The sequence below is a fragment of the Oncorhynchus keta genome, chromosome 32 (assembly GCF_023373465.1).
Source record: "Oncorhynchus keta strain PuntledgeMale-10-30-2019 chromosome 32, Oket_V2, whole genome shotgun sequence".
In the NCBI taxonomy this organism is placed as follows: Eukaryota; Metazoa; Chordata; class Actinopteri; order Salmoniformes; family Salmonidae; genus Oncorhynchus; species Oncorhynchus keta.
In genome coordinates, this window is record NC_068452.1 from 21275297 (window position 1) to 21289778 (window position 14482).

The 14482-nt window shown below is 47.7% G+C and overlaps 1 protein-coding gene across 1 annotated transcript in view; it reads right to left on the minus strand.

Annotated features, from left to right (window-relative positions):
* The window catches only part of LOC118365266 (inactive phospholipase C-like protein 2), a 97525-nt gene that overhangs the window by 14650 nt on the left and 68393 nt on the right, over window positions 1-14482 (minus strand). The window contains exon 4 of the mRNA XM_035747343.2: window positions 13481-13556. Within this exon, the coding sequence (XP_035603236.2) occupies window positions 13481-13556 (76 nt within the window). The remainder of the gene's footprint in view (window positions 1-13480; window positions 13557-14482) is intronic.

Below are 14482 nucleotides of genomic sequence, written 5' to 3' on the forward strand. Positions count from 1 at the left end.
AGCCTTCTGACACGCTCTCCTCCCATCCATCTACTCATCTTCCCATCTCTGTGCCCAGCCTTCTGACACGCTCTCCTCCCATCCATCTACTCATCTTCCCATCTCTCTCTCTGCCCAGCCTTCTGACACGCTCTCCTCCCATCCATCTACTCATCTACCCATCTCTCTCTCTCTGCCCAGCCTTCTGACACGCTCTCCTCCCATCCATCTACTCATCTACCCATCTCTCTCTGTGCCCAGCCTTCTGACACGCTCTCCTCCCATCCATCTACTCATCTTCCCATCTCTCTCTCTGCCCAGCCTTCTGACACGCTCTCCTCCCATCCATCTACTCATCTACCCATCTCTCTCCCTGTGCCCAGCCTTCTGACACGATCTCCTCCCATCCATCTACTCATCTCCCATCTCTCTGTGCCCAGCCTTCTGACACGCTCTCCTCTCATCCATCTACTCATCTACCCATCTCTCTCCCTGTGCCCAGCCTTCTGACACGATCTCCTCCCATCCATCTACCCATCTACCCATCTCTCTGTGCCCAGCCTTCTGACACGCTCTCCTCCCATCCATCTACTCATCTACCCATCTCTCTCTCTGTGCCCAGCCTTCTGACACGCTCTCCTCCCATCCATCTACTCATCTTCCCATCTCTCTCTCTCTGCCCAGCCTTCTGACACGCTCTCCTCTCATCCATCTACTCATCTACCCATCTCTCTCCCTGTGCCCAGCCTTCTGACACGCTCTCCTCCCATCCATCTACTCATCTACCCATCTCTCCCTGTGCCCAGCCTTCTGACACGCTCTCCTCCCATCCATCTACTCATCTACCCATCTCTCTCCCTGTGCCCAGCCTTCTGACACGCTCTCCTCCCATCCATCTACTCATCTCTCTCCCTGTGCCCAGCCTTCTGACACGCTCTCCTCCCATCCATCTACTCATCTACCCATCTCTCTCTCTCTGCCCAGCCTTCTGACACGCTCTCCTCCCATCCATCTACTCATCTACCCATCTCTCTCTCTGTGCCCAGCCTTCTGACACGCTCTCCTCCCATCCATCTACTCATCTACCCCTCTCTCTGTGCCCAGCCTTCTGACACGCTCTCCTCCCATCCATCTACTCATCTACCCATCTCTCTCTCTCTGCCCAGCCTTCTGACACGCTCTCCTCCCATCCATCTACTCATCTACCCATCTCTCTCTCTCTGCCCAGCCTTCTGACACGCTCTCCTCCCATCCATCTACTCATCTACCCATCTCTCTCCTCTGTGCCCAGCCTTCTGACACGCTCTCCTCCCATCCATCTCATCTCATCTCTCTCTCTGTGCCCAGCCTTCTGACACGCTCTCCTCTCATCCATCTACTCATCTACCCATCTCTCTCCCTCTGCCCAGCCTTCTGACACGATCTCCTCCCCATCCATCTACCCATCTCTCTCTCTCTGCCCAGCCTTCTGACACGCTCTCCTCCCATCCATCTACTCATCTACCCATCTCTCTCTCTCTGCCCAGCCTTCTGACACGCTCTCCTCTCATCCATCTACTCATCTACCCATCTCTCTCTCTCTGCCCAGCCTTCTGACACGCTCTCCTCTCATCCATCTACTCATCTACCCATCTCTCTCCCTGTGCCCAGCCTTCTGACACGCTCTCCTCCCATCCATCTACTCATCTACCCATCTCTCTCTCTGCCCAGCCTTCTGACACGCTCTCCTCCCATCCATCTACTCATCTACCCATCTCTCTCTCTCTGCCCAGCCTTCTGACACGCTCTCCTCTCATCCATCTACTCATCTACCCATCTCTCTCCCTGTGCCCAGCCTTCTGACACGCTCTCCTCCCATCCATCTACTCATCTACCCATCTCTCTCTCTCTGCCCAGCCTTCTGACACGCTCTCCTCTCATCCATCTACTCATCTACCCATCTCTCTCTCTGCCCAGCCTTCTGACACGCTCTCCTCCCATCCATCTACTCATCTACCCATCTCTCTCTCTCTGCCCAGCCTTCTGACACGCTCTCCTCCCATCCATCTACTCATCTACCCATCTCTCTCTCTCTGCCCAGCCTTCTGACACGCTCTCCTCCCATCCATCTACTCATCTACCCATCTCTCTCCCTGTGCCCAGCCTTCTGACACGCTCTCCTCCCATCCATCTACTCATCTACCCATCTCTCTCTCTGTGCCCAGCCTTCTGACACGCTCTCCTCCCATCCATCTACTCATCTACCCATCTCTCTCTCTCTGCCCAGCCTTCTGACACAATCTCCTCCCATCCATCTACTCATCTCTCTCTCTCTGTGCCCAGCCTTCTGACACGCTCTCCTCTCATCCATCTACTCATCTACCCATCTCTCTCTCTGTGCCCAGCCTTCTGACACGCTCTCCTCCCATCCATCTACTCATCTCTCTCTCTGTGCCCAGCCTTCTGACACGCTCTCCTCCCATCCATCTACTCATCTACCCATCTCTCTCTCTCTGCCCAGCCTTCTGACACGCTCTCCTCCCATCCATCTACTCATCTACCCATCTCTCTCTCTGCCCAGCCTTCTGACACGCTCTCCTCCCATCCATCTACTCATCTACCCATCTCTCTCTCTCTGCCCAGCCTTCTGACACGCTCTCCTCCCATCCATCTACTCATCGGACCATTTCATTTTTCACTTGTCCTGTTCCCCTCCATTGGCACACTTGTCCTGTTCCCCTCCGGTGGGACACTTGTCCTGTTCCCCTCCAGTGGCACACTTGTCCTGTTCCCCTCCGGTGGCACACTTGTCCTGTTCCCCTCCAGTGGCACACTTGTCCTGTTCCCCTCCAGTGGCACACTTGTCCTGTTCCCCTCCGGTGGCACACTTGTCCTGTTCCCCTCCGGTGGCACACTTGTCCTGTTCCCCTCCAGTGGCAAACTTTTCCTGTTCCCCTTCTGTGGGACACTTGTCCTGTTCCCCTCCAGTGGCACACTCATCCTGTTTCCCTCCGGTGGCACACTTGTCCTGTTCCCCTCTGGTGGCACACTTGTCCTGTTCCCCTCCGGTGGCACACTTGTCCTGTTCCCCTCCAGTGGCAAACTTGTCCTGTTCCCCTCCGGTGGCACACTTGTCGTTTCTAACTGTCACTTCAAGTAATGAGCCCCTATGACATACTCTACTCTATCACAGCTGAGTCTCACGCTTGGCTTCTCGTGTGAAGAGAGAGGGAGAGAGAGAGACGGGCGTGTCAGTGCTGGGATGTGCTCAGAGAGAGACCGACGGGATGAGGGGCAACAAAATGCCCCCGCAATCTTCTCTCTGAATGCTCCTACACACACAGACCTATGCTCCATATACACATAGGTAAAGGTGGATACCCAGTCAATTGTACAACTGAATGCATCTTCCACATTTAACCTGCCATAGTCAACATCCACGCCTTTGGCGCCCAGGGCCTTACTCAGAGACAGAAGGACAGATTTTTTTTTACCTTGTTGGCTTGGGGATTCGATCCAGCAACCTTTTGGTTACTGGCCCAAACCTCTAACCACTAGGCTACCTGCTGCCCCAGGCGGGGAGAGAAACAGGGGGAGAGATAAGAGTGAGTAGTGAGAGAGAGAGTGAGTAGAGAGAGTGAGTAGAGAGAGAGAGAGAGAGAGAGAGAGAGAGAGAGAGAGAGAGAGAGAGAGAGAGAGAGAGAGAGAGAGAGAGAGAGAGAGAGAGAGAGAGAGAGAGAGAGAGAGAGAGAGAGAGAGAGAGAGAGAGAGAGAGAGAGAGAGAGAGAGAGAGAGAGAGAGAGAGAGAGAGAGAGAGAGATCAAATCAAAAGAGAGGATCAAATCAAAATTTGTAATAATTTATTTATTATGAGTGATGTGCTGCGAGGGAGGGAGCAGCCAAACGCCGGATTTCATCACAGGACACCGCAGAGAATGGGATTTTCTCTGTCCGGAACGGCGGCATTGACTATGTAAAGACAGGGGTCTCTTTATCGCCTGCATTTCCATGGTAATGGGATCCATGGTGAGAGGCTGCTAACCATACCAACGCAGCCAGAGGCGGCGGAGAATCTCACCAAGGGACAGAGAGGGGGAGTGGAGGAAGGCATATCAATAAATAAATCAACATAGCCATGTCCATGCAGCCTGTGCCTCCTCCCTCCTCCAGTCCTCCTACCCACGCTAGCTAACGCCAGTCTACTGCTGCTGTCTCTCTGCTGCCAGGGCTGGAAAAACCCATTAAAACGGGTGATATGAACTCCGTGGTTCTCTTAAACATGATCGCAGGATTTGAATAAGCAATTTTAGGGGTATATACATGATGTGCATGTTACGAAAAGCACCACGTATGCACACACACGCACACACGCACACACGCACACACACACACACACACACACACACACACACACACACACACACACACACACACACACACACACACACACACACACACACACACACACACACACACACACACACACACACACACACACACACACACACACACACACACACACTTGTGCACACAGCCACAGGTAGCATCTGTGTGCCAGAACGTATGTCAAGGATGCCTGAGTGGTTGTTCATTAGTGCGGCCGGTGTTGTGGTGAGCCGTCAATAGAACCCAGGGGGATTCGTTAGGCAGGCACCTCTGTAGGTGCATGCAGAGAGGAGTTAGCGGGGACATCTGGTCGCCTCACGTCCCGCCTCTCTCTCGCTCTCTCACTCTCTCTCCCCTCATCAACACATCAGCGCCACTTCCCAAATGAAAGTGATTCGAAGCAATAATGGCTGGGCATAATGATCACAGAGAGGGGTGGAGGAAGGAGGACAGAGAGGAGATCCATTCAAACAGAGTGCTGTTTTCCCTGCCACATATATTACAAACGGATGTGTGTGTGTGTGTGTGTGTGTGTGTGTGTGTGTGTGTGTGTGTGTGTTGTGTGTGTGTGTGTGTGTGTGTGTGTTTACATATGTGTTGATGGAGGGGACTGTCATCAGTGATCAAAGCTTGATCAGCTTGATCAATTACAAGCGGCACGATGACACACGTGTCCCACTGTGACGGCGCCACGCTGACATGTACCTCAAATAACCAGTGTAGGTGTCAGCTGCAATCAGACATCATGGTAGACAACACACCTAAAAAAACTTTCTGTCGATCACTGCCAGCTTATCTGGGTTGTAAATATCCCCTTTTTATGGTTTCTCACCCAGCAACTAAATGCTAATTATACCTTTTGCTATCAAAATCTATTATAGGACATATACCTTCTATGCCATGTGAATGTACCTCTCCCACCCCCTCTTCTTGCCTCTCTCTCTCTCTCTCTCTCTCTCTCTCTCTCTCTCTCTCTCTCTCTCTCTCTCTCTCTCTCTCTCTCTCTGCATATCCTCATCTCTTTAGGCTCTTAACATGTAAAGTGTCTGTATTGACTATCACACAGTCCTGAGCTGACCTCTGCATGTCCTCTGAATAACTTAGTGAACATAGATGGTTAGGATATCTACCTACAGTGGCTACATGGATTCCTATTGGGGCCCGTCGGTCAACATGTAACCCGTTTGGACTGTAGGTTCAGGGGGCCATAATAGACTATGGTCCCCACTTCAAACAAGTTATCCTTATTAAAGCCAGGGGAACACACACTGAGACCTGCGTTTACATTGAGAGCTGTCAGGGTATGATAACCTGCCTGCCCACCCTCTGCAGGCTGGCAGGGCCTAAGGCCCTAATTCAGTGGGCAGATAGCTAGGAGATGAGTTCCACACGGACACACAAAGCTTCAGAGCATCAGCCATTTGAAATGGAAGACGGCACCGCTGTCGCCCAGCTGGTGGACAGAGGGAGAGAGGGAGGGAGAATGAGAGAGAGAGAGGGTTGGGCTGGGAGGGACGAAGGGAGAGAGGGAGGGAGAATGAGAGAGAGAGAGGGTTGGGCTGGGAGGGACGAAGGGAGAGAGGGAGGGAGAATGAGAGAGAGAGAGGGTTGGGCTGGGAGGGATGAAGGGAAAGAGGGAGGGAGAATGAGAGAGAGAGAGGGTTAGGCTTGGAGGGACAGAGGGAGAGTGGGAGGGAGAATGAGAGAGAGAGAGGTTTGGGCTGGGAGGGACGAAGGGAGAAAGAGAGAGAGATAGGTAATGGCGCAAGGGTTGATGGCTAAATTGTGCCACACTGTGTTTATCACTAAACACACTCATCAATCTCTAAATGGACTGGAAACATTGACTCATTGCCTAACATCGAATTCCTTTCGATCCTTTGTCATTGGTTAACTGGCTGAACCCCTGCGATTGTCACTGACCAAAATCACAGGATGCATCCTGATCTACAGTCGGAGGGGAGTCTTTGGTTCTGTCTTGAATAACTGTCTGATCTCAAAATAGCTGTCTGATCTGGCCATGCAGTCAAGCAGCTCTCTCCTCCCTGACTGGTTCTGGTGGTTGGCCTTTATTTTTGATTGGCTGGCAAACGGCCATATTTATGTGTGGGCTGGCTGGTTGACCTCTGCCCTCCAGAGTTCCACACTACAGCAGAGACTGTTCCAGTTTCAACTGTTCTGCCTTACTATTATTCGACCATGCTTGTCATTTATGAACATTTGAACATCTTGGCCCACGTTCTGTTATAATCTCCACGCACAGCCAGAAGAGGACGGGCCACCCCACATATGCTCTCTCTAATTCTCTCTTTCTTTCTCTCTCTCGGAGGACCTGAGCCCTCGGACCGTGCCCCAGGACTACCTGACATGATGACTCCTTGCTGTCCCCGGTCCACCTGACTGTGCTGCTGCTCCAGTTTCAACTGTTCTGCCTTGTTATTATTCGACCATGCTGGTCATTTATGAACATTTGAACATCTTGGCCATGTTCTGTTATAATCTCCACCCGGCACAGCCAGAAGAGGACTGGCCACCCCACATAGCCTGGTTCCTCTCTAGGTTTCTTCCTAGGTTTTGGCCTTTCTAGGGAGTTTTTCCTAGCCACCGTGCTTCTACACCTGCATTGCTTGCTGTTTGGGGTTTTAGGCTGGGTTTCTGTACAGCACTTTGAGATATCAGCTGATGAAGGGCTATATAAATACATTTGATTTGATTTGATTTGAGACTCAATGAGGCATCCACACAGTCGCTAGGGGCCCTCCCTACTTCCTGTCCTGGCCGCTTTATTAAAACCATACATACACGTACGCACCCACAGACACAACACACATACATACACATGCACTGAATGAGCCAACCATCCCTCTTCTAGTTTTCCCCATCGTTGGTTTTATTACCGGTGGTGTAGCAGTGCTCCCCGTGCCCAGGCGCCTTATGGGTAAACAGCGGTGTGCTGTCGTCTCTCCGTGGGGCTGCTGAGAGCCCAGCCATGTGTGTCACAGCTGCTTCAGCTTCCTGTGTTTGTAGTTCCTTCGCCTCACACTTTTTATTTTTCCATTTCATTTTGTTCCGCCTGGCCAAGCAATACCAAAACAGCTTGTCAGAAAGCATGAGCTGGGATGCAGAGGCATGGGAGAAGTTAAGTCTCAGAAATGTGTGTGAATCCAGCAGAGAGGTGGGGGAGAGGGGAGGGATGGCTGCAGGACATGTCTTTTTACGACTGGGCTGGGTGAAGAGTGGGGTGGAGGAGGGTGAGGGAGGGAGGGAGCTGGATGTTACAGAAAGTGTTATGTTTGGCATGAGGCTGGGGGGGTTAATATTTTCCAGTTCCCCCACTCCCAATGTTTTCTTATTATATTATTATATTACACAACCGACCCTTTGACATCCCACTACTGACACCAACACACAGCTGTGTAGTTACTGGTGGGGTTTCAGCCATGCTTAGCCCAGGGCTTCTTATGGGGCTGTTCTATGGAGGAGTGGGGGAGTGCATTCTGATTCAAGCCCAGCTTTCATGCTCCATCCCTGGGTAAAAGGGAAGCACGACACTGGCACAGGGACATGGTGCTGCCCACATGGAGGTGGCTGGGCATGGGCATGAGCCTGTTACTGTGAGACTGAGGGGAGGCATGTGGGGTGCAGGCTCACCTCATCAGATTTGGCACACTGGGTGGACATGTGCAAGCCTGTCCAGTGGCTTCAGTGTCTGATGAATTCCCCCAACCATCTCAGTAGCACTCTTAAACACACACACACACACACACACACACACACACACACACACACACACACACACACACACACACACACACACACACACACACACACACACACACACACACACACACACACACACACACACACACACACACACACACTAAACCTGTCTCTGCCTGGTTCTGTTAACATGTGGATGTTTTTCATTCCATCCACAGTTCATTCTGAATATGATATATAGTGCCTTCAGAAAGAATTCAAATCCCTTGATTTATTCCCAGATTTTGTTGTGTTACAGCCTGAATAGAACATGTATCAAACGTATATTTTTTTCTCACCCATATCCACACAATACCCCATAATGGCAAAGTGAAAATGTGTTTTTAGACATTTTTGCACATTTATTGAAAATGAAATAGAGAAATATCTAATTCACATACGTATTCACACACCTGAGTCAACACATGTCAGAATCACCTTTGGGAGCGATTACAGCCTTTCTGGGTAAGTCTCTAAGAGCTTTGCACACCTGGATTGTACAATATTTGCACATGATAATTTTTTTAATTATTCAAGCTCTGTCAAGTTGCTTGTTGATCATTCATTGTTACACACCCATTTTCAAGTCTTGCCATAGGTTTTTCATGCCGATTTAACATTAACTAGGCCACTTAGAAACATTCAATGGCGTCTTGGTACTCAACTCCAGTGTATATTTGGCCGTGCATTTTAGGTTATTGTACTGCTGAAAGGTGAATTTGTCTCCCAGTGTGTCACGCCCTGACCGTAGAGCTTTTTATGTCTCTATTTCGGTTTGGTCAGGGTGTGATTTGGGTGGGCATTCTATGTTCTTTATTTCTAGGTTTTGTGTTTCTGTGTTTTGGCCGGGTATGGTTCTCAATCATGGACAGCTGTCCATCATTGGCTCTTGATAAGGAATCATACTTAGGCAGCCTGTTTTGCCACCTTAGGTTGTGGGATGTTTTTTGTTCGCTCTGTGTAGCCTTCAGAACGTGACGTTCGTTGTTCTTTTGTTGTTTTGTTTAGTGTTCAGTTGTAATAAAAGTATGAACACTTCCCACGCTGCACCTTGGTCCGCTGCACCACTTCTTCCGACGAGCATTACACAGTGTCTGTTGGAAAGCAGTTTCTCCTCTAGGATTTTGCCTGTGCTTAGCTCTATTCCGTTTATTTTTATCCTAAAAAACTACCTAGTCCTTGCCGATGACAAGCATACCACTAACATGATGCTGCCACCACCATGCTTGAAAATATGATGGTGGTACTCAGTGATGTGTTGTGTTGGATTTGCCCCAAACATAACACTTTGTATTCAGGACATAAAGTGAATTTCTTTTCCACTTTTTTTTTGCAGTATTACTTTAGTGCCTTATTGCAAATAGGATGCACGTTTTGAATAATTTTACTCTGTACAGGCTTCCTCCTTTTCACACTGTCATTTAGGTTAGTATTGTGGAGTAACTACAATGTTGTTGATCCATCCTCAGTTTTCTCCTGTCACAGCCATTAAACTCTGTAACTGTTTTAAAGTCACCATTGGCCTCATGGTGAAATCCCTGAGTGGTTTCCTTCCTCTCCGGCAACTGAGTTAGGAAGGTCGCCTGTATTTTAGTAGTGACTGTGTGTATTGATACACCATTCAAAGTGTAATTGATAACTTCACCATGCTCAAAGGGATAGTCAATGTCAGCTTTGTTCATCTCCTAATAGGTTCCCTTCTTTGTGAGGCATTGGAAAACCTCCCTGGTCTTTGTGGTTGAATCTGTGTTTGAAATTCACTGCTCGACTGAGGGACCTTACAGATAATTATTATGTGTGGGACACAGAGCTGAAGTAGTCATTCATAAATCATGCTGAACACTATTATTATAAAACGTACTATGTGACTTGTTAAGCACGTTTTTACCCTTGAACTTATTTAGACTTGTCATAACAAAAGGGTTGAATACTTATTGGCTCAAGACATTTCAGGTTTTAATTTGTAATCTATTTGAAAAAATGTCTAAAAACATCATTCCACTTTGACATTATGTTGTAACACAACAACATGTGGAAAAAGTCAAGGGGTGTGAATAAATATATACTGTACACTCCCCTACGTATCTATTTGGCCAGTGAAGCTAAAACGTTTCATTTGGCTCTATACCCGAACAATTTGGTATTGTTTGTTTTGGTTGTGTTTCGGATTATGTTGTGCCCAGTAGAAATGAATGGTAAATGATGTATTGTGTTATTTTGGAGTCACTTTTATTGTAAATAAGAATAGAATATGTTTCTAAACACTTCTACATTAATGTGGATGCCCATGTCAAATGTAGGGCCCATGTCAAATCTTCTCAGCCTCCTGAGGGGGAAGGGACGTTGTAGTGCCCTCTTAAAACTGTGTTGGTGTGTGTGAACCATGTTAATTACTTAGTGATGCGGAGGAACTTGAAACTCTCGACCTGCTCCACTACAGCCCCATCGATGTGGATGGGGGCGTGCTCGCCTCTCCGTATCCTGTAGTCCACGATCAGCTCCTTTGTCTTGCTGACGGTGAGGGAGAGGTTGTTGTCCTGGCATCACACTGCCAGGTCTCTGACCTCCTCCCTACAGGCTGCTTCACTGTCCAAATAAAAACGTTAGGAGGTGTACACATGTGCTCTCGCTGCTGGTTTAATATCCATATGGGCTTAGCAGTGCAGATGTACTATCTGTGTTATGTCTCGCCTTCAGAGGCGGGCAGATACAAATACTGTAGGTAAACAAACATAATGAGGATAAATCAGGAATCCTGATGCATCTTCATCTCATCTTCTCTGCCATTTAGAAGCGCTGTCTGTCTGCAGCCATCTGTCTGTCTGCAGCCACTCAGTACTGCAGTGGGGGCAAACTGCAATTACAGCTCCGCGCCGAGGATGGCGAGCCAGGAGAAAGACAATCATTGGCCCCCTAATTTGGAGCCATTTTGTACTTAAAAGATCTCATTATAGTCAATTACAACCACGCACCATAAGCCTTAGTCACCGCTATCGTCCACAAGCCACTTAAAAAAAAAACAGTATTGACAATTCCCTGCTTCCATTCTCTCCCTCATTCTATCTTTCTATCTATTACTGTTCTTCCTGTCATCTTTATTCACTCAGTTGATTCACTCCTCTTGTTCCATTCAATGCCGTCTTGCTCGGTGAGTGAATTCACATGCCGACTGACGAGTTAACTACCCAGGGCTGAGTCCCTGGAGATATGTGGTAAATTACTGGATGGCTACAGCAATAGAAATGACAGTGACTGTGATGAAATCCCCACAGGTACAGTTGAAGTCAGAAGTTTACATCCACTTAGGTTGGAGTCATTAAAACTTGTTTTTCAACCACTCCACAAATGTCTTGTTAACAAACTATAGTTTTGGCAAGTTGGTAAGGACATCTACCTTGTGCATGACACAAGTAATTTTTCCAACAATTGTTTACAGACAGATTATTTGACTTATAATTCACTGTATCACAATTCCAGTGGGTCAGAAGTTGCCCGTACCTTAAATCAGCTTGGAAAATTCCAGAAAATTATGTCATGGCTTTAGAAGCTTCTGACATCATTTGAGTCAATTGGAGGTGTACTTGTAGATGTAAGGCCTACCTTCAAACTCGGTGCCTCTTTGCTTGACATCATGGGAAAATCAAAAGAAATCAGCCAAGACCTCAGGAAAAGAATTGTAGACCTTAATAAGTCTGGTTTCTCTTTGGAGCAATTTCCAAATGCCTGAAGGTACCACGTTCATCTGTACAAACAATAGTACGCAAGTATAAACACCATGGGACCACGCAGCCGTCATACCGCTCAGGAAGGAAATGCGTCCTGTCTCCTAGAGATGATCGTACTTTGGTGCGAAATGTGCAAATCAATCCCATAAAAACAGCAAAGGACCTTGTGAAAATGCTGGAGGAAACAGGTACAAAAGTATCTATATCCACAGTAAACGAGTCCAATATTGACATAACCTGAAAGGCCGCTCAGCAAGGAAGAAGCCACTGCTCCAAAACCGCCATAAAAAAGACAGACTACGATTTGCAACTGCACATGAGGACTCATACTTTTTGGAGAAATGTCTTCTGGTCTGATGAAACAAAAATAGAACTGTTTGGCCATAATGACCATCATTATGTTTGGAGGAAAAAGGGGGAGGCTTGCAAGCCGAAGAACACCATCCCAACCGTGAAGCACAGGGGTGGCAGCATCATGTTGTGGGGGTGCTTTGCTGCAGGAGGGACTGGTGCACTTCACAAAATAAATGGCATCATGATAATGGAAAATTTTTATGTGGATATAGTGAAGCAACATCTCAAGACATCAGTCACAAATGGGTCTTCCAAATGACAATGACCCCAAGGATACTTCCAAAGTTGTGACAAAATGGCTTAAGGACAACAAAATCAAGGTATTGGAGTGGCCATCACAAAGCCCTGACCTCAATCCAATAGAAAATGTGTGGGCAGAACTGAAAAAGCATGTGCTAGCAAGGAGGCCTACAAACCTGACTCAGTTACACAAGCTCTGTCAAGAGGAATGGGCCAAAATTCACCCAATTTATTGTGGGAAGCTTACGGAAGGCTACCTGAAACATTTGACCCAAGTTAAACAATTTAAAGGCAATGCTACCAAATACTAATTGAGTGTATGTTAACTTCTGACCCACTGGGAATGTGACGAAATAAAAGCTGAAAGAAATCATTCTCTCTACTATTATTCTGACATTTCACATTCTTAAAATAAAGTGGTCGATCCTAACTGACCTAAGACAGGGACTTTTTTACTCTGATTAAATGTCAGGAATTGTGAAAAACTGACTGAAAAATGAATTATGAAAAACTGATTCCACTGCTGTGCCTATGAAGCTAAGCAGGGTCCTGGTCGTTCCCTGAAAGAGAGACCAGACGCTGCTGGAAGTGGTGTTATATAATATCTCATTGCCTTGTGTAGGGTGCTGTCTTTAAGATGGGATGTTAAAATGGGTGTCCTAACTCTCTGTGGTCACTAAAGCTCCCATGGCACTTATTGTAAGAGTAGGGGTGTTAACCCCGGTGTCCTGGCTAAATTCCCATCTGGCCCTCATACCATCATGGCCACCTAATCATCCCCAGCTTTCAATTGGCTCATTCACCCCCCTTCCTCTCTCCTGTAACTATTCCCCAGGTCATTGCTGTAAATCAGAATGTCTCAGTCAATTTACCTGGTAAAAAAATGTAATAGAAAGACTGATCAGCAACCAGTTTGGGATGGGAGTGTTTGGGTTTGTTGAAGCTCCTGACCCGTGGCATAGACTGGTCCGAGATCTGTTTGTGCTGTCTTGCCGACCTTAGGAGACAGCACTTTACCAGGCTATGTCACAGATAAAGTGAATACCACAAAGCCTTACCTGCCCGTTGTGCTTGTGTAAGCTTGGAGTAGACCACGTCAGCTGACTCGATCAGCGTCCGGCTCGTCTGAATCATCTATAGAGAAATAAACGGGACAAGATTACGCAAAAGGAAGTGAGGTCGTACAGCATCAAGCAATTCCTGTGTTATGCCATGGGTCCTACTGTAGACAAGGCTAAACAGGACAATGGAAACAAAACCTCTTCGTAAAGAATAACACAGAATTATCATTGAATGTACACATGGGGGAATACCATAGGAATTTTTATTTTTACCTTTATTTAACTTGGCAAGTCAGTTTAGAACAAATTCTTATTTTCAATGACAGCCTGGGAACAGTGGGTTAACTGCCTGTTCAGGGGCAGAACGACAGATTTGTACCTTGTCAGCTCAGGGGTTTGAACTTGCAACCTTTCGGTTACTAGTCCAACGCTCTCACCACTAGGCTACCCTGCCGCCCTGAATAATGAATAACAAAGTCTAAAGGGGAATTCTTCTAAGAGACGGAAGAGGAAGAGGGTATGTCAACATTTCACAAAGCCCTTGGATCGCTCTTATAAACTTTTTTCTCCCTTTGCAATTGCCAGACCCTGGGAATCACACCCACACACACAGAGACAGACAAAACACACACACACACACACACACACACACACACACACACACACACACACACACACACACACACACACACACACACACACACACACACACACACACACACACACACACACACACACACACACACACACACACACACACACACACACACATACGGCGAGTCCTGATCATGTGGTGATGCAGTAGAGGACAGGAGGTGAGAACAGTCTGGTTGCATCCAAAATGACACCCTGTTCCATATTCCCATAGCCCATAGGGTTCTGGCTAAAAGTAGTGCACTACATAGGGAATAGGGTGCCATGTTGTGATGCAGCCCCCGTCTGGTCCCCTACCTGTGTTCCTGGAAGCATTGAGCTAGCCTTACAGCTTTAGCCCAGTTC